At 53.2% G+C, this 22,398-nt stretch overlaps 1 protein-coding gene across 1 annotated transcript; it reads left to right on the forward strand.

Annotated features, from left to right (window-relative positions):
- The first annotated feature begins 1,703 nt into the window (after positions 1 to 1,703).
- Positions 1,704 to 15,046, forward strand: LOC119092105 (protein mab-21-like 2). Its single transcript, XM_037215078.1, is given in 3 exon segments — positions 1,704 to 2,316; positions 2,318 to 2,629; positions 14,328 to 15,046. Coding segments are annotated over 3 exon segments (1,134 nt in total). The 5' UTR covers positions 1,704 to 1,749; the 3' UTR covers positions 14,583 to 15,046.
- The last annotated feature ends 7,352 nt before the right edge of the window (positions 15,047 to 22,398 follow it).

Here is a 22,398-nt window from a genome sequence, read left to right on the forward strand (position 1 = left end):
AAGTTGCGTCTTTAGCTCAGAGCCATCTCGTGGTCCAAAGCTGGTGTGGGGGCTGTCAGAATAGCTCACAGGCTGATTTTAAACCACAGACAGTAGCTTACGTTGATTATGATAAAAGTGCTCCCACCATTCGAAGATAGACTGGACGTGCTTGTGCCCAGGTTTTGAGTGACAATGCGGGCAGGCTTGCCTCTCACAGGCGTGAGTCATCTCAGTTGGAGATTTTCAGCTGAAGCTGCATTGTCCTGGAGTCGATTGCACCGGCAGCCATTTTGGATTAAAAACCTGCATTCCGTTGTTCATGTCGATATTGTGTTTTGAGCTTGCGTGTATAGACACTCGTTTACATAAAGGAGTATCTCATTCGGGCTACTCTCATATACAAAAATGATTAATTATGCCTGCACATTTGTCTGAAACTTCGAAAGGTGACCACATGGTCTTTCTCTCGCTCCCTCTGCCCACACGCGATATGCAGCGCAGAAAACGTTGCTGAAAAAACTGCCCCGGAGAAAACGCACCTTGCTAAACCTGATATCGCTGAGTTGGCTCGACACGCTATTCTGAGCGCGAGTTTCCCATGGAAAACTCTCCTGAAATGAGCATTGTTAGGCTATGATTTTATTCAAGATAGGCCATACGACCGAATTATATCGTCAACAGTTTAGCTCGTAGTTGATCGACAACAGCTCATTCGTGTCGATCAACAGTGTGTAGATCGACACGAATGAGCGTCCACTTCCGGACTAGTCTGGGCTCAGCAAAATCAAAACACTGTTCAACTGTACAAAATGGCCGGTAGCTTTGCAGTTTATTCCGAAATGACCGTGTACTGCTTTCTGTAAACGAAATGGCGTTTCACTTCTGTCATCCATGGTGAAGAATGCACCGGCTGCCTCACCATGTGCGACCATACACGTAGTCATGCCTCACATGTTGCTGGCTGTCATTTCTGCTTTCGTACCAATGATATAATGAAAACAGATTGCTACATCACTGCCCCAGGCTAAAGTTTTCGCTTTCAGCTGGGAGGGCTCCGGACCCTCCCCTCAAACCGTGAGAAAATAATGGACCAAATCAGGGGAGAAGCATGTCTTACACGGTAGGATTGCATGCGTGTACTGCAGTCTTTCTGGTTTTTCTGCCTCCATCTCGATATTTGGAGGCGCAAGTGGTTTCCACACTTTTGTTTGGGCTGTCGCGTTTATCTTCTGTGCGCAGTTACATGCCTGCACCCCTCTGTCAACATCCATATGATCTGTAACTGCACAAAGGCACCTTGCAAGTTACCCTGTGCAAGACCTGATGTAATAAATAGCCTAATATATTCCGCCTCTATATATAGCTTAAACCATAACCAGTCTTCATCAGGTATATATATGCATGAACAGTGCCTCTGTCACGCTTGTATCAATAAAAGACGGTAAATTCAGCCTGAGACAGCTGGTAGTTGGCCGGTCTCTCATGTACTCCCCTCCCCTCGGCTCCACTTCCCCGGTCCACCAGCTGATACGGCGATTACCTGCCCATTTACCACGGAAGAAGCAATTTCTCACCGGGTCCACTCCTCCTTTTGTTATCGTAGCGCGCGACGCCCCGCCCCCGGCCAGCCGTGGCCAATCGGCGGCGGCGTCGTGCAGGCCCCGCCCCTGCCGTCGGCGGCGGGCGCGGCGGCCGCGGCCGAGCCACGGGAGACGCGCGGCGGAGGCGGCGGCGGCGGGCGGCCCGACGGCTCTCTTCCCGGCACGCATGTTAGACCTGGCGAAGATGCCGACCGACGGGCTGGGCCACCTCTCGGCCGAGGTGCTCTCGTCCCAGTCGCAGGCCATGTACCAGTTCAACAAGTACTACGCCGAGCGAGTGCAGGCGCGCAAGGTGGCCATCGCCAAGACGGTGCGCGAGGTGTGCAAGGTGGTGCAGGACATCCTGAAGGAGGTGGAGGTGCAGGAGCCGCGCGTTATTTCCTCGCTCACCGAGTGCAACGGCCGCTTCGAGGGGCTCGAGGTGCTCTCGCCCACCGAGTTCGAGGTGGTGCTCTACCTCAACCAGATGGGCGAGTTCAACTTCGTCGACGACGGCACCATCCCCGGCTGCTCGGTGCTCAAGCTGAGTGACGGCCGCAAGCGCAGCATGTCGCTTTGGATCGAGTTCATCACCGCTTCGGGCTACCTGTCGGCGCGCAAGATGCGCGCCAAGCTGCAGACGCTGTGCGCGCAGGCGTGCGACAAGTCGCACTACCGCGACTGCGTCAAGATGATCGGCGACACGACCGAGGTCAAACTGCGTATCCGCGACCGCTACGTGGTGCAGGTGACGCCAGTCGTTCCGCTGCGCCGGCGTGTGGCCGCGCTCAGCCGCCCACTGGCCCGTGCCCGGCATCCCGTGGCCCAACCCCAGCCTGGTGGCTGAGGTCAAGGCCGAAGGCTTCGACCTGCTCAGCAAGGAGAGCCAGGCGATCCAGAGCAAGCAGAACTCAATGGAGGGCGACGCCTGGGTGTTGACGTTCAGTGAGGCCGAGAACCGGCTGCTGTACGGCGGCTGCCGGCGGCGAGTGCTCTCTGTGCTCAAGACGCTGCGCGACCGGCATCTGGATCTGCCCGGCAACCCCGTCACCTCCTACCACCTCAAGGTACGTCACTGACCGACACATGGCCCTGTCTGGCAGCCCCGCCGCTTCCTACCACCTCAAAACACGTCACTGACCGACACTTGGACCTGTCCGGCAAACCCGTCACCTCCTACCACCTCAAGGTACGTCACTGACCAGCACATGGGCCTGTCTGGCAACCCCATCACCTCCTACCACCTCAAGGTACGTCACTGACCGACCTGTGGACCTGTCCGGCAACCCCGTCACCTCCTACCACCTCAAGGTACGTCACTGACCGACACATGGCCCTGTCTGGCAACCCCGCCGCTTCCTACCACCTCAAAACACGTCACTGACCGACACCTGGACCTGCCCGGCAACCCCGTCACCTCCTACCACCTCAAGGTCCGTCACTGACCGACACCTGGACCTGCCTGGCAACCCCGTCACCTCCTACCACCTCAAGGTACGTCACTGACCGACACCTGGACCTGCCCGGCAACCCCGTCACCTCCTACCACCTCAAGGTACGTCACTGACCGACATCTGGACATGTCTGGCAAACCCATCACCTCCTACCATCTCAAGGCATGTCACTGACCGGCACATGGACCTGTCCAACAACCCCATCATCTCCTACCACCTCAAGACATGTCACTGACCGACACCTGGACCTGTCCGACAACCCCATCACCTCCTACCACCTCAAGGTACGTCACTGACAGGCGTCTGGACCTGTCCGACAACCCCATCACCTCCTACCACCTCAAGGTACGTCACTGACCAGCACATGGGCCTGTCTGGCAACCCCATCACCTCCTACCACCTCAAGGCGTGTCACTGACCGGCACATGGACCTGGCCGACAACCCCGTCACCGCCTACCACCTCAAGGTACGTCACTGACCTGACACATGGACCTGTCCGACAACCCCGTCACCTCCTACCACCTCGAGGTACGCCACTGACAGGCGTCTGGACCTGTCCGACAACCCCATCACCTCCTACCACCCCAAAACACGTCATGTACGGCCCCGATGCCACACACGAAACAATCGCGTGCAGTTACACGCTTATGGCCAATAAGGCAGAAGGTCTCACAGAGCCGTCAAACACAAGCGTTTACCTGTCTCGAAGCGACATGATTATCCTGTCAAGGTGCAGTTGCCCCGCGGCCAGCGCCGGTCATTGGTGACTGGGTGGCTGGGGACAGAATGTATTGGGAACCCTAATGCTAGCAGCCGTGTATTTCAAGCTATGGTTGTAACTCGTTTGATTCCGCCAGGCTTGCCTTAGACTCACTTTGACTGGGGATGTCTCAAAATGGGTTGTCTAAAACTCCGTTTGACATTTTCCACGCATCATCAGAGTCTTAGTAGCAAAGTTGCAGTGGCATGTGTACGTGCCATGCCACAACCTCTTCCTTCAGCTTTTACACCTGTGTTGGAATATTTCCGTTGAAGTGGGACTTCTCTTGGATAAAACGGTTGCAAGTTTCATACACAGTTCTTGCGAGCATTTTGTTCTTGGTGGGGCCTTCAATCGGACGTTGTTTTATGTGTGCTTACCGAAATTTGTGAAATTTGCTTCCCCTTTTAAGTGTATGTGTCCCCTTAAAAAGCTTGTGTCCGTTTAGAAACGTGACATTCGTGTCCCTTTTCAATCCATGCTTCCTGCACGTCTGGTAACAGCGCACCACGGGCAGTCCCTCGCCGGGGCTTTACACCCTTGTGCGCAACGCAAAGAAATGCATTGCGTCACATGAAAACCTCGTATTAAAAGCTTTATTAAACTCATAGATTATATTTGGCTTTCAGAAATGCGGCATGCGTTGCTATAGGAACAATTGACAAAACGGCATGCAAAGGTGAAATTCTTTGTGCTATAACTTCACGTAGAAACTTCAGTGTACATTGGCGTACCTCAGCGGCGGGCTACGGTACAGAGTGGGACATTTCGGTCGTTGATATCGGCATCAGTTTCGCCAGGGCTCACCACACCATCTGATTAGTTTGTATTCGGGCTAACAACACCAAACAGCACGATTGCTGGGAATTGGAGGGGAGGGGGGGGGGGGGGCTCGGCATTGGGGAAGATAGCTTATTTCTTAGAACCAGAAGCATCGCAAACAGCAGGACGCGCCAAAAACCTCCTCTTCTTCTTCCGTGTCCTCGAAACTATCTGAAAAAAAACGTTGCGTCGGATGTCCTTGCGTCCAAACGACTGCAGTGTTTTCAGACGCTGTAGCTTGTGAGTGCAGTTTTCCTCTCCCTTACTGCCCAGTCGTGTGGAGCGGTGGAGATGAGCCACCTCCACACATAGCTGAGAGCGTCGCGCTGAAGACGCGGCACGACGGCGTCGGCTCGCTGTGGCCCTCTGTCAACCGAGATACGGCAGTGTCCTCTCCCCTGGCGGCTTCAGCGCAACAACACGCTCCCAGCCGCGGCATGGCAGTGTCCGGTCTACTGTCAGCCGCGGTATGACAGTGCCCGGTCCACTGTCAGCCGCGGTATGACAGTGTCCGGTCCATGTCAGCCACGGTATGACAGTGTCCGGTCCATGTCAGCCACGGTATGACAGTGTCTTGTCCATGTCAGCGCGGTATGACAGTGTCCGGTCCATGTCAGCCACGGTATGACAGTGTCCCGGTCCATGTCAGCCACGGCACGACAGTGTCCGGACCACTGTTAGCTGTGGCATGGCAGTGTCCGGCCCACTGTCAGCCGCGGTACGACAGTGTCTTGTCCATGTCAGCCGCGGTATGACAGTGCCCGGTCCACTGTCAGCCGCGGTATGGCAGTGTCCGGTACACTGTCAGCAGCGGTACGAGTGTCTTGTTCGTTATCAGCCCGGTGCCACAGTGTCTGTTCCGCCATTAGTCTCGGCGTGGCAGTGTCTGCTCCGCTGTGGGTGACGGCATGGCAGTGTCTGCTCCGCTGTGGGTGACGGCGCGGCAGTGTCTGCTCCGCTGTGGGTGAGAGCGCGGCAGTGTCTGCTCCGCTGTGGGTGACGGCGCGGCAGTGTCGGCCCCACCGTCGGCGGTGGCGCGGCGGCGCCGGCCGGGCCGCCGCCGGGCGCCGCCGGGTGCCGCGCCCCATTCCAGACCGACGTCCGGGCGTGCCGCACGTGCCGGACGAGCCCGGCCGGGCCCGATTAATTGGCCGTCGAGCCACCGGAGAGGAGCGGAGACGCGCGCCGCGTGCCGCGGAGTGTTTCCCATCGCATGGCCCGGCCCGAGCCCGGCCGAACGCGGCCGAGCGGCAGGCGACGGTGGCGGCGTTCGGCCCTCAGACCCTGACGAGACCCCTGCCAGGCAGGCGCCGAGCAAGCGCTTCCTTACGATGCTGATTCTTAATGCATGAACATGTCAGAACTTGGCAATGCAGAGAGGGTGTTGATGATATGCCTGTATGCGAGTAAACATGCGCAAATTGTTGCAATAGCCCTGATCCTCTGCGATGCAGGGAGTTTTCCCACCTGTTCTCAATGCCGCACCTGCAATCCGTTTCACCAGCTTGGCTGCTGTTGTAGACTGTACTGGTCTGACGGGATATTTTACACGGATGGTTTCGAGGTCAGATGTCTCGCCCAGCATAGTTCGGTTCGAAGAACCCGCCTCCTATCGTATCAGCAGAGCATGACCAATTTAGCAAACAACTTTTGTCATGATATTTGAATGTGACTCGTAATGTCGAGGACAAACAAACCCTGTTTCAGTCTGGCTCTCTGACAGCGCTGCCAATTGTCTAAGATAAAAACCCCAGATCAGAGTGCAGAAATCCCGGGAAAATCTGTTTCAAAAGTGGAATTATCCACTAACTTCTGATGTGAGTTAGGCGTGTATGCAGTGCAAATCAACAAGCGACCATTTTCCCCAATCACCGTCATGGAGGCTTTACGACGCACTCCGCTGCTTCCTTCATCCTGACAGGAAGGAGGGGTACCGCGGGGAATTGGCCCCAAACGTCAGGTCTTCCAGACACGGGGCTTAACTGATACACTATCGGTGCCACATTTTTCACAATTGAAGCGGGCACTTTATACGATAGCATCAGACAGGTTGTGAGCGTCTACACTTTCCTCGCCACACTCCACTGCACACCACTCCACTCTCGCCCACTAATCCTCTTCAGATGATCCTTTCGAGCTGTGTGTGCCAACTGCGCCACGCGCTCGAGGGACTAAAATTCTACAGCGAGTGTATGGTGAAGACAAGCCCGTTTATAAATGCAATCGCAGTGTTTAACCGGCGTAACCAGGGATGAGACAGTCCTCTCCAACTCCTTCGAGTAATGGCGTTCAGATCGGCCCCAGGTCAATGACTGGCCAGCCAAAAAACAGCACGTACGCTTCGCAGCTGTTGGCGTGATGCATGCCGATCGGGTGGACACTGGAGCCGTTGTGCTCGTCCCATCTTCTCCCGAAGAACTTGTAGTTCATCGACTCGTTTGTCCGACAGCTCAAGTTCACGCTCGGTGCACGGTGTGCGGTCACGCGTCCGTGACGTTTGACTCTGTCTGGGACCTGAGCCTGCCGATCCCATCCATCACGAGGCATGTGCGCTTGCAGGACTGCTTTGGCCTCGTCATCGAGGAAGGGGTGCTTGACAGAGAAAGAAAGCTTACGTGCTCTACGTGCTAGAAGTGTCAAAAGTGCTAAAAAAAACTTCAAAATTCAGAGATTACCAGGCATCCTTGGTAATCCGACATCTGGCACAGTTTTTGCTGCGACAGGATAACACCTGGCACAATATGTCTGGACCTGTGACCTCAATGCCACTGTGAACTTCTCCGCCAATGGTCTGGACCTGTCGCCACATTCTGCCGTGCCAAGAGACTGGATTTATAAGTTGTACGGCATGGCGCAGCATTTTGGCGCGGCGCACTCGGGCCATTATATGGCCCGCTGTAAAACGCGTATTTTGGGGTCCGGCACGAGTACAACGGCTCCAGAGACCAACCAATCCACATGCCATGGACTAAAATGCCCGCACGTTTGGTCTTGCCGTCGAAGGGTACAGCAAACTGCGAGAAGATAATCTATCTTGGGTATATCAAATTTTCTTCTTGATTCGGTTTTCACTGTGTTCTTAGCTTTGAGCAAAGCTTCCAGTGTGTTGGTTGAATGTGACCGACGGAACCCTGCTTTTGCTGACGCGCAGATGAATGGGAACCGCATGTTGTTACTTGGATTTACGCGATGCCTTAATGGAAGCCAGAAACTCAAGCAGAACTTCGACATTCCCTGACTTCACTGTTCTAAGAACCATAGTCTAGAGGAGACCCGATCACACCCGCCTGTAATAGAAGTGACATGTTCAGCAAAAAGTTTCTTCTTGTTTGTCTGTTTATTTTTGGCTCTGGTTTTACCTACACTGTGCTTAGCAGATGCCTCACATTATCTGAGAGCCGTTTCTTTACGTAAAAAAGGCTGTTGAAATATTTTTAATCTGGTTTTGACATCAACAAGGACTTGGACATGTGACTCCAGAACTGTAACGGTCTTGCTGAAGCTGTCACTTAAATAAGGGGGCGTGAGGGGGAACGATCAGAATGTCTAAGATCATAGCGTCCAATGCTCATATCATCCCAAACCATAATGCCCGACGTCCATAACATCCAAAATGCATTCAGTGCCGCACCCATTGGCGGAGTTCATGCCATTTAGGCTCGCAATGCCTTAAGTCATAGCATGCAATGCTTATAACATCCAGCGATCACGACGTCAGGTTGAATAGCTGTGATTGGTACTGTTCTCCAACCTTTGGACATCATGCACGCTGGATGTCATGAACTTCGGATGTTGTGATTTTGGGTGTTTCGAACTTGGATATTGTGATTCTCCCCTGCCCATGTACACAAGAGGTTTTTAAAAATATTTTCAACACCTTGAAAATTCAGTGATTTTGGACGCTCCTCCATTGGACGTTTTGAACCCTGCATGTTTCATTGCGCATTCCGCACGAGCCCTTAATAGGTTACTCGTGGCCGAAGGCAAGCAAATTACTCCGAAGGGGAGGGGATATCTTACAAAACCCCAATGATTGCCAGGCGTTAAGGACAACCTGTCACCGTTCAACTGCTTGATCAGTAAGCTTACCGCAATCTGTCTCTTTCGGTTGGAAGAGTAAGGTCTACTTGGTTGAGTTTCTCCAACATGTTGCCGACGTATTGAAGCGATAGTTTACTAGTCGGATTGTTGTACATCCGGACCAGTTATCCATCGACGCAGCATCTTTCCTTCCCAGCAGACAGCTTTAAAAACGGTCCCACTCCTGCCCACTGAGCGATCATGCACAGTATGGCCGCGATCGTGCTTAGACATCTGATGTTAGTGGCACGGGCTCAGTTCAGCGAAATTTTCGCTGTCGCTGGTGACAGGCTGAAAATGTGTCGACAGCCTCGATCACCATCGGCGAGCCAGTCGTATGTCTGGCCAACAATAAGTTCCAATGGTTGGATGTTTGGAAGAATTCCGCCGACTTCTTTGGAGCAAGACTGATTGCGCTGCGCAGGCCAACTGACGACTGTCATATGAGACAACTGCCTTCTTCATCAACAGATTGCGCTCAGCATGGCGGTGGCCTACCGTCACGGCTGGTTCCATCTGCTATCTCATAGTCCCACCACGTGTTTCACTTGCAGTCCGGCTTTGTGCAGCCCCCTGTAGGGCGTCAACGATTGCATTAAATGCGGGGCCTCTCTGTGAGGCTCAGCAATCCTAGAAATGCATTATTTGTACCTCCAGCACCACTGCTGCAAGCGTGATGACGATGCCGCGGTGGTTTTCTGATGCGTCATTGGGCTTGCCTATGAGGAGATAAAAGATAGCTTATAGAAATATTACTTCAATTTGACACAATTTCCAGCTGCTCATCATAATTCAGCAATTCGATCGGCAAGGACTGATTTTCGTTGGATGTACCTGTTGACTCGTCCCTCTACTCAGGCCACTGGATGATCGGCGACGCCAACTGCACTGCGTTCGGCAATTTGGGCAAGGATCTTAATTTATATATATATATATATATATATATATATATATATATATATATATATATATATATATATATATATATATATATATATACATAATAAATTACAAAATCCGAGTTTTGTCTTGGCAGCAGCCGCGCCCGCCTAATCAACTTTTGTCTGCACCTGAACATCGCTGACCTTACCTTGCTGAATGTACTTTTCGGTCAGCATGCGATAATCATTCGATGATCTTTCCACGATCATTTTTGCATGGCATGGCTACCAAAATGTGTCTTGAGGTTGGCGATTAACATCCCAGTCGGCTGGTTGCTCCTTTGTCCACATCCTTGTTCATTCTGTTTTGGATCCCAGATGGCTTACGCTGGCGCGGTGTGATAACGCTGTGCCACAACTCTCTCTCTCTCTCTCTCCTCTCCTCTCATCTCCTCTCACTCTCTCTCTCTCTCCTCTCCTCTCTCTCTCATCTCTCTCCTCTCTCTCTCTCTCTCTCTCTCTCTCGTTCTCCACTCTCTCTCTCTCTCTCTCTCCTCTCTTCTTCTCTCTCTTCTCTCTCTCTTTATTCTCTCTCTCTCTCTCTCCTCTCTCTCTCTCTCTCCTCTCTCCCTTCTCTCTCTCTCTCTCTTCTCTCTCTCTCTCTCTCTATCTCTCTCTCTCTTCTCTCTCTCTCTCTCACTTCTCTCTCTCTATATCTCTCTCTCTATCTCTCTCTTTCCTCTCTCTCTCTCTATCTCTCTCTCTCTCTCCTCTCTCTCTCTCTCTCTCTCTCTCTCTCTCTCTCTTTCTCTCTCTCCGTGACGCACAACCGGACCTGCTATACATTTGGCTCGATGCATCAGTCTGGTTGAGCGGCCACCATCCTAAAATTGCTTTCAATTAAAGCTGGAAACTGAGCCCATCCTCGACCATGGATGTAACGTCCCTAATAACAGCATTGGAGTGTGGCTAAGGTTCGCGTGGCTTCCGTGATTAGGCCGCAAGCACGTGGCTCCATTTACCAGAGCTGTGATGGAATGATACAGTAGCCTGCCAGCGCGGCAAAGGCAAAGCCATCTGTCACGAAGACGGCTCAGATGCCGGCGGAGCCCTGATTTAAACATGTTTAGTGAAAGGGTGTGACGCCTTTGTACCAATCAAAAGTGCGGGTGAAGTGAATGAATCCCTGAAAAACTCAGTTGTTATAAAAGACACCAGCAAACATCTTTCAGATCCGGCGACGGCCAGATATCACACACACAATGAAAAAAATAACAAAAAAAAATGATGAAATAACTGACGACAAAGAGCTTAAGCTGAGGGAAAAGAAGGCTTGGTAGCATTGCCCTCTTGGTCGCTCTCCAATGGTGATCCACGTGCGACGTATGTGCCATTTCGGAGCGGATCCCACGTGCATGCCGTCACACATCGTCCAACTCCCCACCAGGTGATCTGTAGCGGCAATTCTGAGTATCATTTTCGTCCAGTCAGATTGAAACGATTCGAATAATTTATGTGTATAATCTGAGAGAACTGTACATGCCCTAGTGTTCATTGACACTGGGGCTGGAAGGGTCCAGACGGGCGTAACTCGAGTATTTCTGGGGTAACCGCGCGGAACATGTGTGTGGCCGTCAAGCTCCAGAGACGAGATTTTACGCCGCAAGATTAAGAGGCTAACCTAGTAAAGATATCTCTAAGCTATCTTGATATATTAAAGATATTGTAAAGGTATCTGGAGTACATCCACTCACTTACTTAGCACTTACTTGCGTACGTAATTTACGTGTACGTTGATGCCTGAAGTCTGAAGAAATGTTGAGTGTGTTGATTTGGCATCTCGACTCCCAAAAATCATGGCGTTGAGCCCTCGTACGATGAGTGTCGGTCACCTTGCAGCTGTGCAGTCCCAAAACCGATCCGAATTTCCATGACGAACAGGGTGACGTCTGCAGGCGGACAGCTGATGTTTGAACCTTGACACAGCCAGGCACCCTCAGAGCTTTTGGGCGCTTAATTTAGCGACTTTTATCCCATTGCTCCGAAGACTTGGGTTCGGAATCATTGTGCGCGTTTGGCCATATGCTGAACTGAGATCTGGGTCTTGAGGGAGCAGTTCTTGTTGCCTTATGAAGAAAAAAAGACGTTTGTCCTTAGCCATTGATATCTGGCCGGTAGTTCGAGGGTGCGGTGCGCCGCGATTTTAAAGCAGATCACATGGTTGGTTAACTGTAAACATTAAACAACCTGCTCTCAGCACCCATTACACGACTCTAAACGTTTTCCCTTCCGCCATTGCTATCAACTACAGAATGGGTCGGCTGTTGTTACCACCCACCCTGCCTGTAAACGGACTTACAGCCCATTAAACCCGTCACGGCCTCATCTGGTTACCATCGTGGGCTGGGTGCTTTGAAGATTGTCGTACACCATCACAAACAACGGCAAAGGAACACACGCCAGCGATAACATGTTCTGCTATGCACTGTTTGTTGCCGGAGCATAGTAGGTCGCCAGGGCATAACATTCCGTTAGGCAGAGCTAGCTACTGGAAGAGGGGGGGGGGGGGGGGCTCGGTCGCGCCACCTTTGAGCTTTGGAGAAGGGTGGAGGTGGTGCCACTGCCAGGGGAATAGGCGAGCAGCGGCGGCCTTGACCAGCCTTTGGCACGCGACCCACCAGTAAGCTGGGCGCCGCGAGCGTGGGGTGGTGTGGAGACCGGGCGCCGGGAGCATGGGGCGGTGTGAGAGACCGGGCGCCGCGAGCATGGGGTGGTGTGAGAGACCGGGCGCCGCCAGCGTGGGGTGGCGTGAGAGACCGGGCGCCGCGAGCGTGGGGTGGATTCAGTCAGTACCAAATAACTGAGTTGAACAAATGACGCAGAGACGATTCCCTCGAAAAGAAGCAGAGTCGGAGAATGGCATCCGTTTAGGTCTTAAACACACTGCATGTCCACATTTCTATCCATGTCTACGTGGATGGCGACAGCATAGCCACGGACACACTCCAGCAGCTCAAGACGGTACAAGTGGTATTACGGCATCGCCACTTGTATCTTAATTCTGACTTTTCAATTGGTTCCAAGCTCCACACTGCGGCAGCGATGCGACGGACGCCGGGAACGCGGCCAGTAGCCTGACCTGACCTGACCTAGTAGCCTGGCCGTTTGCCGCTTGGGCAGCCCGGCACAAGACCGCCCATAAGCGGGCCAGCCTTCCGCAACAGTGCGTCAGCCCCGCTTTGTCAATCTACAGACGACGAGGAGAAAGGCGAAATGGCAGGAGCGCGAGACTTCCTTTTGTGTGCGACGGAAGATTTCTAAACAAGAGTGCATTTTTTGGTTTAGTTTGTCTTGGGCCTTCATCAAGGTACAGATCGTCGCGGATACTTGCAAATCGTGCGTGGCACAAGGTCTTCAGCCAGGAAAGAGACATGACATAGGAACATTGTCCTAAGCAGATGTGCATCATTGGTATCAAGATGCCGACATGGACATTAATATGCCGGCACCCGAAGTCCTTCAGCATCAAGACGCCAGTATCCGAAATCAGCACGTTCTCTTGTACAGCCTAGGAGGCCATCATCTAATGTTCTCTGTTAATATAGCCACCACATCCCTGGGCCCCGTGCCGTCTCAGCACACGTAGATCTGATGGCATGTCCATAGCAGTGACTCCTTTATCCTGAAGTCAACGTTTTGGTGCCTGGATGTGTGAAGTTAGATGGTTTTTAAAAAGGCACGCAGGCGGCAGACAGCCTAAACAGCGACCGCCTATGGGTTGCAGGAGCTCACGTTTGAAAGCACTGACCAAAGAAGGTCGCCAGAAAAAAGCGCTGTTATGTTTTGGACTTTCAATCTCGTCCTATTGTCTATAGAATAGTATTTGAAAATGGGTTTGGACTTGAGACCAGGCTGGTATCGGCCTCGACAGGTCACCGGGAACTGGCGTGATGGCGATGAGGCATGTAACTGTCACCAGGATTTTTGGATGGGTCGTGGCCGACACCCGTTTGTGTAGAGCACAACGACGAGCGGATTGTAGCACTGCACTCGTGTTGTGTCATGAATGTGCGCATCGAATATGCATTACGTGCGCATTATGTGCGCATTAATGTATGCATCATGCGTATTGGGGCACTCAGACGCCGGTATGCTGAATGGCGAGCACCAGCGCGGCCGGGCTGGGCTCACCTGGCCGCCGGGCATTCCAGGTCACCGGGCAGAGGCGCACCCAGGCGCCTCTGCATGTGGGCTCGACACGGAAACGAATGTGGAGAAGGCAGACGGATTCTTGAAAGGGATTGTATTCCACTTGATTATGAGCGTTTGTTCAGCCTACGAGCACCAGCTTGCATGGAGCTCCATGGAAGTATTTCAGGAAGTTGCTTCCCAGCAGTTCACTTTTGTTTTGGATTGTGCCCCTCAGTTCACGCGCCCTGGATACCTGGAACCATTCCTGCCGTCGTATCTCTGCTGCTGGTCCCGCTCCCTTGCCTGTTTGGAACGGTGTTCCCTGCGCCCGCATCTGTCGCTAGTTCTGATACTGTTTCCCATGTGACTGGTGTGAGTCTCCACGCACCTCGCCCTGTTATCTGTCGCGATGCGCTGCCCCGGCCGACCGGCCTGACGCGGCTCGCCTGACGCCAACCGAGTCTCTCTCCGCTGTGTCTGGAGACAAGGTTTCCTCCGCTGTGTCCGGAGAAAGACTTGGTGCTCAGGACTCAGGATGCTCGGGCACGAGTCTGACCGTGCACGGCTCCGTTGCAGATCCTGCTGCTGTACGAGTGCGAGAAGCACCCGCGCGAGCTCGAGTGGGACGACACAGCCATCTACGACCGCATCCTGGGCCTGCTGGTGCAGCTGATCTCGTGCCTGCAGAACCGGCGCTGCCCGCACTACTTCCTGCCGGCGCTCAACCTCTACAAGGGCATCTCGCCCGCCGCCATGGACACGGCCGCCAAGCAGGTGTGGCGACTGCTCAGGGACATCATGTTCAACCCCAAGTCGCTGGAGAAGTTGTGAGAGGAGCGGCTGCGTGCGGGCGCCAGGGGCGGCAGGGTAGCGCGAGAGTTCCACCCCGGGACCGGTGGGCGGCGGGGAGCGCCGTGTTCGTCTGCCGGTCAGACGGAACGGCTGCGACGCACCAGCTGAGAACGAGGTGGGCGTGCAATTGGGAGCGAGAAAGGGAGAGAGATGGGGGAGAGCGGGGGGGGGGGGGGGAGGTGAGAGAAAGCGAGATAGTGGGATCGATTGGTAAATAAGGAGTTGCAAAACGAATGGAAATGATAGTCAGTTCAGCCTATAGGACCCTGCTGCAATACGTTGGTGCACTGCAACACCCACGCATAGACCTGTGAGTACGTGTTCGCCTGTCTGGCCTGTTCTCCGCCTGTGGAAAGACTCCCAGTGAGAACTCCATGCCAGGAGAGTGAGGAGAGTCATGCTATTTATTTTTTGTCTACGTAAATACACCTATTCAGATGTGGTCTGGCGTCTGTTTACTGTTCATCGACGGGTGACCGCAGCGAAGGAGCGAAAGGGTGCGCTGGGGTAGACGGAGCAGCGGGATGGAGGCTCGCTGGGGTGGACGGAGCAGCGGGATGGGAGAGCTCGCTGGGGTGGACGGAGCAGCGGAATGGGAGAACTCGCTGGGGTGGATGGAGCAGCGGGATGAGAGAAATCGCTGGGGTGGACGGAGCAGCGGGATGGGAGAGCTCGCTGGGGTGGACGGAGCAGCGGGATGGAGGACTCGCTGCGGTGGTTAGAGCAGCGGGATGGAGGACTCGCTTGGCTGGCCAGAGACGGCTGGCTGGGAGGACACACCAGGAGCGGGAGCAGCGTGGGAGCAGGCTGTGGTGGCCAAAGACGAAGACCTCCCAGCCGGGCCCGCTGATCAATGTACCGCTGAGAGGCCTGCGCCCGGGCCTCGACGGGGGGCCGCCGGACCGGGCAGCAAAAAGCACCACTTTGGATGGCCCCCCGCCCAGACTGGGCTCGCTTCTCGGCTATGGCACGCCTCACCAGGGACAGATCGTCAGGGAGGAGGAGGCGCAGACCGACAGTGCGGCCGGTCCGTGCACCGACAGAGGGGCCGGTCACGGTCTCTGGACGGCCCGTGGGCCGGTCGCCTGCTGGATGTAGGCGTGGTCAGAGAGGCGTGCTACGGTCTACAGGCCCACAGGGACGCCGCAAGAGCCAGAGCACATGAGCCACCGACTCGGGAGAAGAGAGGGGCAGCCAGTGACGCAAGCTTTCAAAATACTCAGATTTGTCACCAGTCCTAGCGAGCAGCGGCGTGGGAACAAAACGGAAACACCAGCAATGATGCACTACATACAGCCTCAATAGAATAGTGCTGGAAAGCTCTCCACTGTTAAGTACTCAAATTGCGGGATGCAAGCTGCTAGAACTTAGGGAGGGTTAACGTGTTTATCAACGTCCGTTGGAATCACTAACCCTGGTCGTTTGCGCGAAATATGAGCCCTCCGCACGCACATTATGTATGCAGGCTAACAGATCTCGCATTATTTACTGCCACTGCACTAAACGTCAAGTCCGGGGCCATTATCCTCCATCAAGTAAAATAATGCTCGTTTACAGGGTTGCAAATTTGCATTGCTCATAATGGAAATGTCTAAAATACACCATCAGTGAACCAAGGAGCGGTGAGGGATCAATATGCCACGGGGGCGTTTATGACATGGCTTTATTGCGACCGCAACGAATTACGCACGCCAATCAGTGATTAAACTAATCGACAGGAAATTGGAACGTCCTCGTTGCACGTGAGCACTGCGGAGATGCGACAAGCTTATGGTCCCGTCCCGCAGTCAGTTAAACGCGTCAGAACAGTGCAGTTGGGCCATCGCCCCGTGTTCCTGGCCGACAACACCTGTCCAGGAGCACTATCGATGGGAAACACGAACGAACGTTAAGGAGGAGCTGGGAATCCGAGCGCTGTCTCTCCTCTGTGATGGACCTGACATTACGCACAAACATAGGGCATTCACTAACGTCTGGAAGCCAAGCAAAAGGTTATAACAGACTGGCTTGTGCCGGCCAGTGCAGGGGGGCGGGGGGAGGGGCAGTATATTACAATATCTCATTGTATGCGGTGACAATAGCTAGCAAAGGAAAATACAAGCCCAAAACACAACTGTCGTGGCAGTCTTCTACTGGGCTCGACCTGCGTGTTAATTCGGCGTACTGGCCACGATGTAACACGCATGCGGTAAGAATGAAACCAAGAAAGCTTTCGCGGGCCGGATTTTTAAAGCTTCGGTCAATTCGAGGGAGACATCTTGAATGGAGGTACATTGACCCTTATGGTCGGTTCGCTGCTGGAATGCCGGTGCCCGTGCGTCCACCTTCCCCCCCCCCCCCCCCCCCCCTCCTTCCCAGCTGTCTGTGCCCGCCGCTACGCTGGATGACAGCCAAATTGGCCACATCCTCTGCCAGTCAATCATCTTCGCAAACAGGGCCGTGGCTCCTTCACAAATGGAGCCTGATTACCGTAATGAATGTCATCAGCCCCGTCAGCTTCTGATGTTTTGTTTGCTCAAACCAGTGTTGCTAATGGGACCTGCGTTACCAGCGGGGGATTTTCAAATGAGTGGGGCCACTTAAATGCTGAGCAGCACGAAGTACCTCGTGAGTAATTGAAAGTCCTCGCCATGACAAATTACCTGACTGCGGTGACTTGCAGTGTCACAGGCATACAGTCATGCTCGCCCATTTTAGATGGCATGCAACTTTTGACCAGGGGAGCAGCGAGCATGCTCAAAAGGGGGAGGGAATGACCGAATTCTAGAAAACGATCTCGTAAAAAAGAAGAAGTGAGACACGGTCACATCTGGTACTAACAGGAGACAAGGGGGACAAGTTTGCTGGCCCTCTCTCGCCAGCACAGCTGGTTATGCTGTAACACACAACCCAACCCATTTATATGTGCCTGTCCGTTCCCGTTCGGTGAGCTGTCTTTGCAATCTCCCCTACAAACAAAGCAATCCATGCCAGCCTGAGAGTCTGCTTCCCCGCCGGCAAGTCCTACCAAGGGCAGGCGGCAGAGCCGGCGGCCGGGCCAGACGGACCGGAAGCGGCTCAGTTCCGGCCCGCTGGCAGCGGTGCGGCCCACCTGACCGCCGGCCGGCTGTCGTCGCGCGCCGCCGTACTTCAGAGGCAGCGGCCGCGTGCCGCGCGCGCCGCCGCCGCCGCCGACGCGACGCGAGACGGCGGCGGCGCGGCCGAGACGGCGGCGGTGCGGCCGGGGCGGCGCCGTCGGCAAAACACGGTCGCAGCTCGTCAGCCAGGATTGAGGGATTATAGGGTGGTAACGTGACACCGACGACATCTGCCGTCGCTGAACCAAAACAGGCGGCGGCGGCGGCGCACCTGCCCTGGAGAGACATTATTAAAGCTGGCTTAGTTGGGAATATACGTGTTTTGTTGACTTATGCTAGGGAGGCACTCGTTTAATTAGCACTGAAGAGAAAGCTTGTCAGAAAGTAAGGCTCCTCTCCTGTAAATGAGATCTTGTAAGTACGGCATGTCTTCGATGCATGTGGCAATCACTTCAATAGAATTTTCAAGCATGTATTTAATAAAATCAGAGGAAATTTGTGGAATGTGTGGTGTAGTTCGGATCGCCTTTGAGTGGAAGTCTGTAATTTTGACTTCTGTTTACAGCGCAAAGTACCCCACTGTGCTCGTCGTTAAGTCGATCCCGGAGTGTCGTCATGGCAATATCATTACGTAATCCGCTTTGGAGCTTCTCAGCTCACTCTACCAAAAAAGATCGCCTCGAAAGAACGTCAGCAGACATATCAGTCCAGCAAAAGGCACTGATCAAAGACCCTTGCAGACCTGGATATGCAGTTTTTGGCGAACTGAAAATTTAGATGGTGGCATCTTTTCCCCTGCTCCGTTCTGCGTCATAATCTCATTCTGCATGCATATCCAGCGTTGCAGCAAATAAGCGCACAGGCGCGCCAACAAGGAACAATAAGAGCGGGCATCACCGGTCCAGGGATGTGTTTCTGAAAATAACCATGCCTGTGTACAAATGCTTCGCGAAGCTCTTTTGAGTGTAATGTTGAATGAGTGGGATGTCCAGTGAACAGGGCGGAACATTTTGACGTTGTTCGCCAGCTGATAGTAAAATGGAATGATTGCAAAGTCCGCTTGTCACACCTTAAGTTCTTTGATAATCTCTGGGGCATGCTGTAATGGTCAGCTTAACACTGCTGTTGCCTTTTGACAGGCTCCAGAATAGAACTGAAGCGGTCGGACCCATAGCAAATTACTTTTTGGTGAAATGCGCGTGAACGTTTTATCTTCTCCTCATTCTTGTGTACCTGCATTTTGCCGGTCTCTTACTCTTCCTACCTTGTAAATATTTGGCGAAGTTTTGGCCTTAACATAAGTCCTATGAAAAACGAGCAGCCATAGTACTGCTTCCAATTACGACAGCATTTTAGGCTGCGAGCTTTTCTACGATGTCAGCTGAAGATAAACCGCTCACAATTAGAGAGAGGCGGGCAGTTTGGCACTTGCGGGACTAAAAAAGCCCTTCTTAGAATCACATTTTCCCTCCTCTCAGAAAAAGCATAGTTTAGAATTTCTTCGACGGTTCCGATCCCTCTAATGATTCGAGCTGTTTCGTTTCTCAGAGAAATGCTGGGTTGGAGCAACAGATGAATTCCAGTCCAGACCAGGACTGAGAATGGTGGAAACTCTACATCGCTCATTGTAAGACACAAGAACTTGACATCAGGCGTCCCCCAAAACACCAGGCAGACATAAAGGGGGTCTATAACTGCTGCTCCCTGGAGGACTGTCTTTCAGGCGGGCTGCTAACAGGATCCCGCCCCCCCCCCCCCCCTCCTCACCAAAATGCCGTGCGCTCTCCTGCCGGTTCGGTTGGTGCAGGAGCTGAACAGAACAATGCCCAGAACTCTTATTGGTGGCTAGTCAGTCCCGAGTGGAATGCTTCTCTGCAAAGCTGTGTTCACCGCATCCCGCGGTCACTGAAAAAAATCATTTTGAAGAGTTTGCTGTTGGTAAGAAGATAGCATAGCTCAACACCAGGCGGGGTGACGAGGTGTGCGTTGGCACCAACGATGGTGAGAAGACAGCATAGCTCAACACCAGACGGGCGGTGAGAAGGTGTGCGTTGGCACTAACGTTGCGCTTGTGATGACTGCATCCATAACATCCTTTCTTCTCAAAATTCTTGGCGTATAAAACTGTACAAACTGAGAACACATTCTGCGTAGCGCATGAGCACAACAAGTGCTGTTTAGGAAAACCTTGTTAACTAAAGCTATGGCATTTAGCGAAATGTCATGCAGCAAAAAATCTACTCATCGCACAGATGAGCAGATTGTACACTCTTTGCACACGCACACGGCCACATTGAACACATCGTTGAGCAGATTGCATAGCATTGAATACGTGCATGCTGTATATATTGATACCGCACAATCGATATTATGGCACGATCTTTTGCGTTAGGTTTCAACAAATGCGTTCGCGTGACGCGTGCACGTCCCCAGCTCGTGGCCACTGCCGACTGTGTAGGCCGCTCGTGGCCACCGCCGACTGTGTGGGCCGCTCGTGGCCACCGCCGACTGTGTAGGCCGCTCGTGCCCACCGCTGACTGTGTAGGCCGCTCGTGGTCATCGCCAGTTGCTTCGACCAGCCCATCACCATCGTCAGCGGTGACTGCTGATCACCATGGATGCATTCAACGGCCGGCCGGGCAATGTCTGCCACCCTCTCCCCCCCCCCCCCCCCCCCCTCTCTCCTCCACCTCGTTCACACACCAGTCAGGGCGGAAAGAGTCTCTTGCACGGCTTGGTTTTCGAGCATCTTATTCGGCATTGAAATCTGGGTCAAGCCCAATACATGCAGATTAGGTGCTAAGTACATCGTTACGGCGTGCACATTGTTACGTTCAACGTCGCAGTGGCCTGCCCGCAGCCGTCATCAGTCAACACCAACTGTGGCGGTCCGACCGTCACCACCACAGCCCGTGACGACGGTGCCGCTACAACCGCTATCATCCGCGACGGTCGCCCCGCTGCCGCCGTCAACTGCGAGGGTGGTGGGCCCCGTCACCAACACCAGCCCTGACGGCTGGCCGTCGCCGCACCAAGCTGCGACAGCCTTCCCGGAGTTATCACTAACTGAGACGGCTGGCTCATCGCCACCGCTGACTGTAACATGCGGCTGGGCCGCCACCGGCTGTGGCGGCTGGCCTCCGTGGCCACATGCTGTGACGGATGGACCGTGACGACCGTAACGGCTGATCAGCTACTGCCTCCAGCTGTGAAACCCATCCCATCAGCAACGCTAACAGTGACAGCCTTTTCCGCTGCCGCTCGTTGTGGCGGTGTCCATGGTCACCGCCGTTAGCTCCCACGGTAGGCATGTCACACCTAGCAGCGCCAGCTGCGGAGGTCAGCTGGTCACCACCGCAAGCTGTTGCATCCAGCCTCCAGACCGACATCGCTAACGATAAGCCCATAACTAATATCTACAGTGCAACCTCAGACGACCGGCCATCACTAGCAGGAGTAGCCGGGGCTGTCGATGGCAGGCCACCAGCAGCGCTGTTTTCATGCTAATGCTGTTCGGGCAAACGTATGCTGGTTTGCCGATTATTCGCCGGCAATGAAAGCAGTACTCTTGCAAATATCATGCGTTTCACAAAAACTACGCGAAGCAAGCAAAACCGCGCCGTTCAATCCATTGCAAAATAATGCACAGTAGCACATTGAGCATTAAATCAAGTTAATCCTCCATGACGTCAACAAAGCTGGTCCCATCAGCTGATTAGCGTTTTAAAAGCTGACGCCATGGTCCAACCGCATATTCCAGAAACGCTCCACTATCCTCCTATTTTTCTACACGTTTTGTGTTTATGTGAAAATCCACGTAGTTTTTCTGTCGTTTTAAGACGTAGGTCAAAGTGAATGTCATTTGTGCAAACTTTAGTTGTGACTGCAGTTGCAGTCAGCGATCGGCTCATCGACGCCAGGCTGTTCTGTATCATTCGGGTAAATGATCAGCCGACTGCATTTATAATTTGATGCATTGATGAGTGGCAACCCGGTGACGAACTGATCACAGGCTGCATCTGAAGCCACAGCTGAAATCAGCTACCAGTGCAAGCAGCATATAGGCACGCGCATTTCTTGGAAGTGTTATGCAACTGGCAGGCAACACTGCACAACTTCCACCCGTGCTTACTGAGCGGTCCAAGTTGCCGACCACACCCACTACTAAGACAAGCTAGAGCACGTCACGGATTGGGTCAATCCACGGATTGTGGGTCCATCCGCGGACTGCATTGAACCGAATCAGAAATTTCCAGAGTTTTGAAATCCAAAGTCCTGTCCGAGAAAATTGGAGCAAAATTAGCTCCATTGCATTACTATAGGTTCCTGTTCACCTAGTCAGTCAGCCTGATTCATGAGATTAACACCAGCTTCCAATTAAATATGTTGTTTCAACTGATTCATCTCCAGGTCAAAGGGAGTGTTCCACATTTGTATGGGCTTTGAAGTGGAATAGCCATCTTGAAGGTTATTCAACGTAGCTCACAGTTCTGCCGTTCCTAAGACCCAAAGTCTCCTAGTTTCCGAGCTACATGCCAGCGAATATTTGCAGACTTTCAGGGAGACTATTTCAAGACCACCCAGGCATCCATGACTCCATAATAATGTCATTAAAATCATGCCGTTTCATTAGCCATGCGGTGATCAAGGCCCAGCAACAAGTATTTTCGAGTCGTTTAGATCTGGCGTTCGCGAGTACGATTTCCAGATCTGACGGC

The sequence above is a fragment of the Pollicipes pollicipes genome, unplaced genomic scaffold (assembly GCF_011947565.3).
Source record: "Pollicipes pollicipes isolate AB1234 unplaced genomic scaffold, Ppol_2.1 Scaffold_3447;HRSCAF=4054_pilon_pilon_pilon, whole genome shotgun sequence".
Taxonomy (NCBI): Eukaryota; Metazoa; Arthropoda; class Thecostraca; order Pollicipedomorpha; family Pollicipedidae; genus Pollicipes; species Pollicipes pollicipes.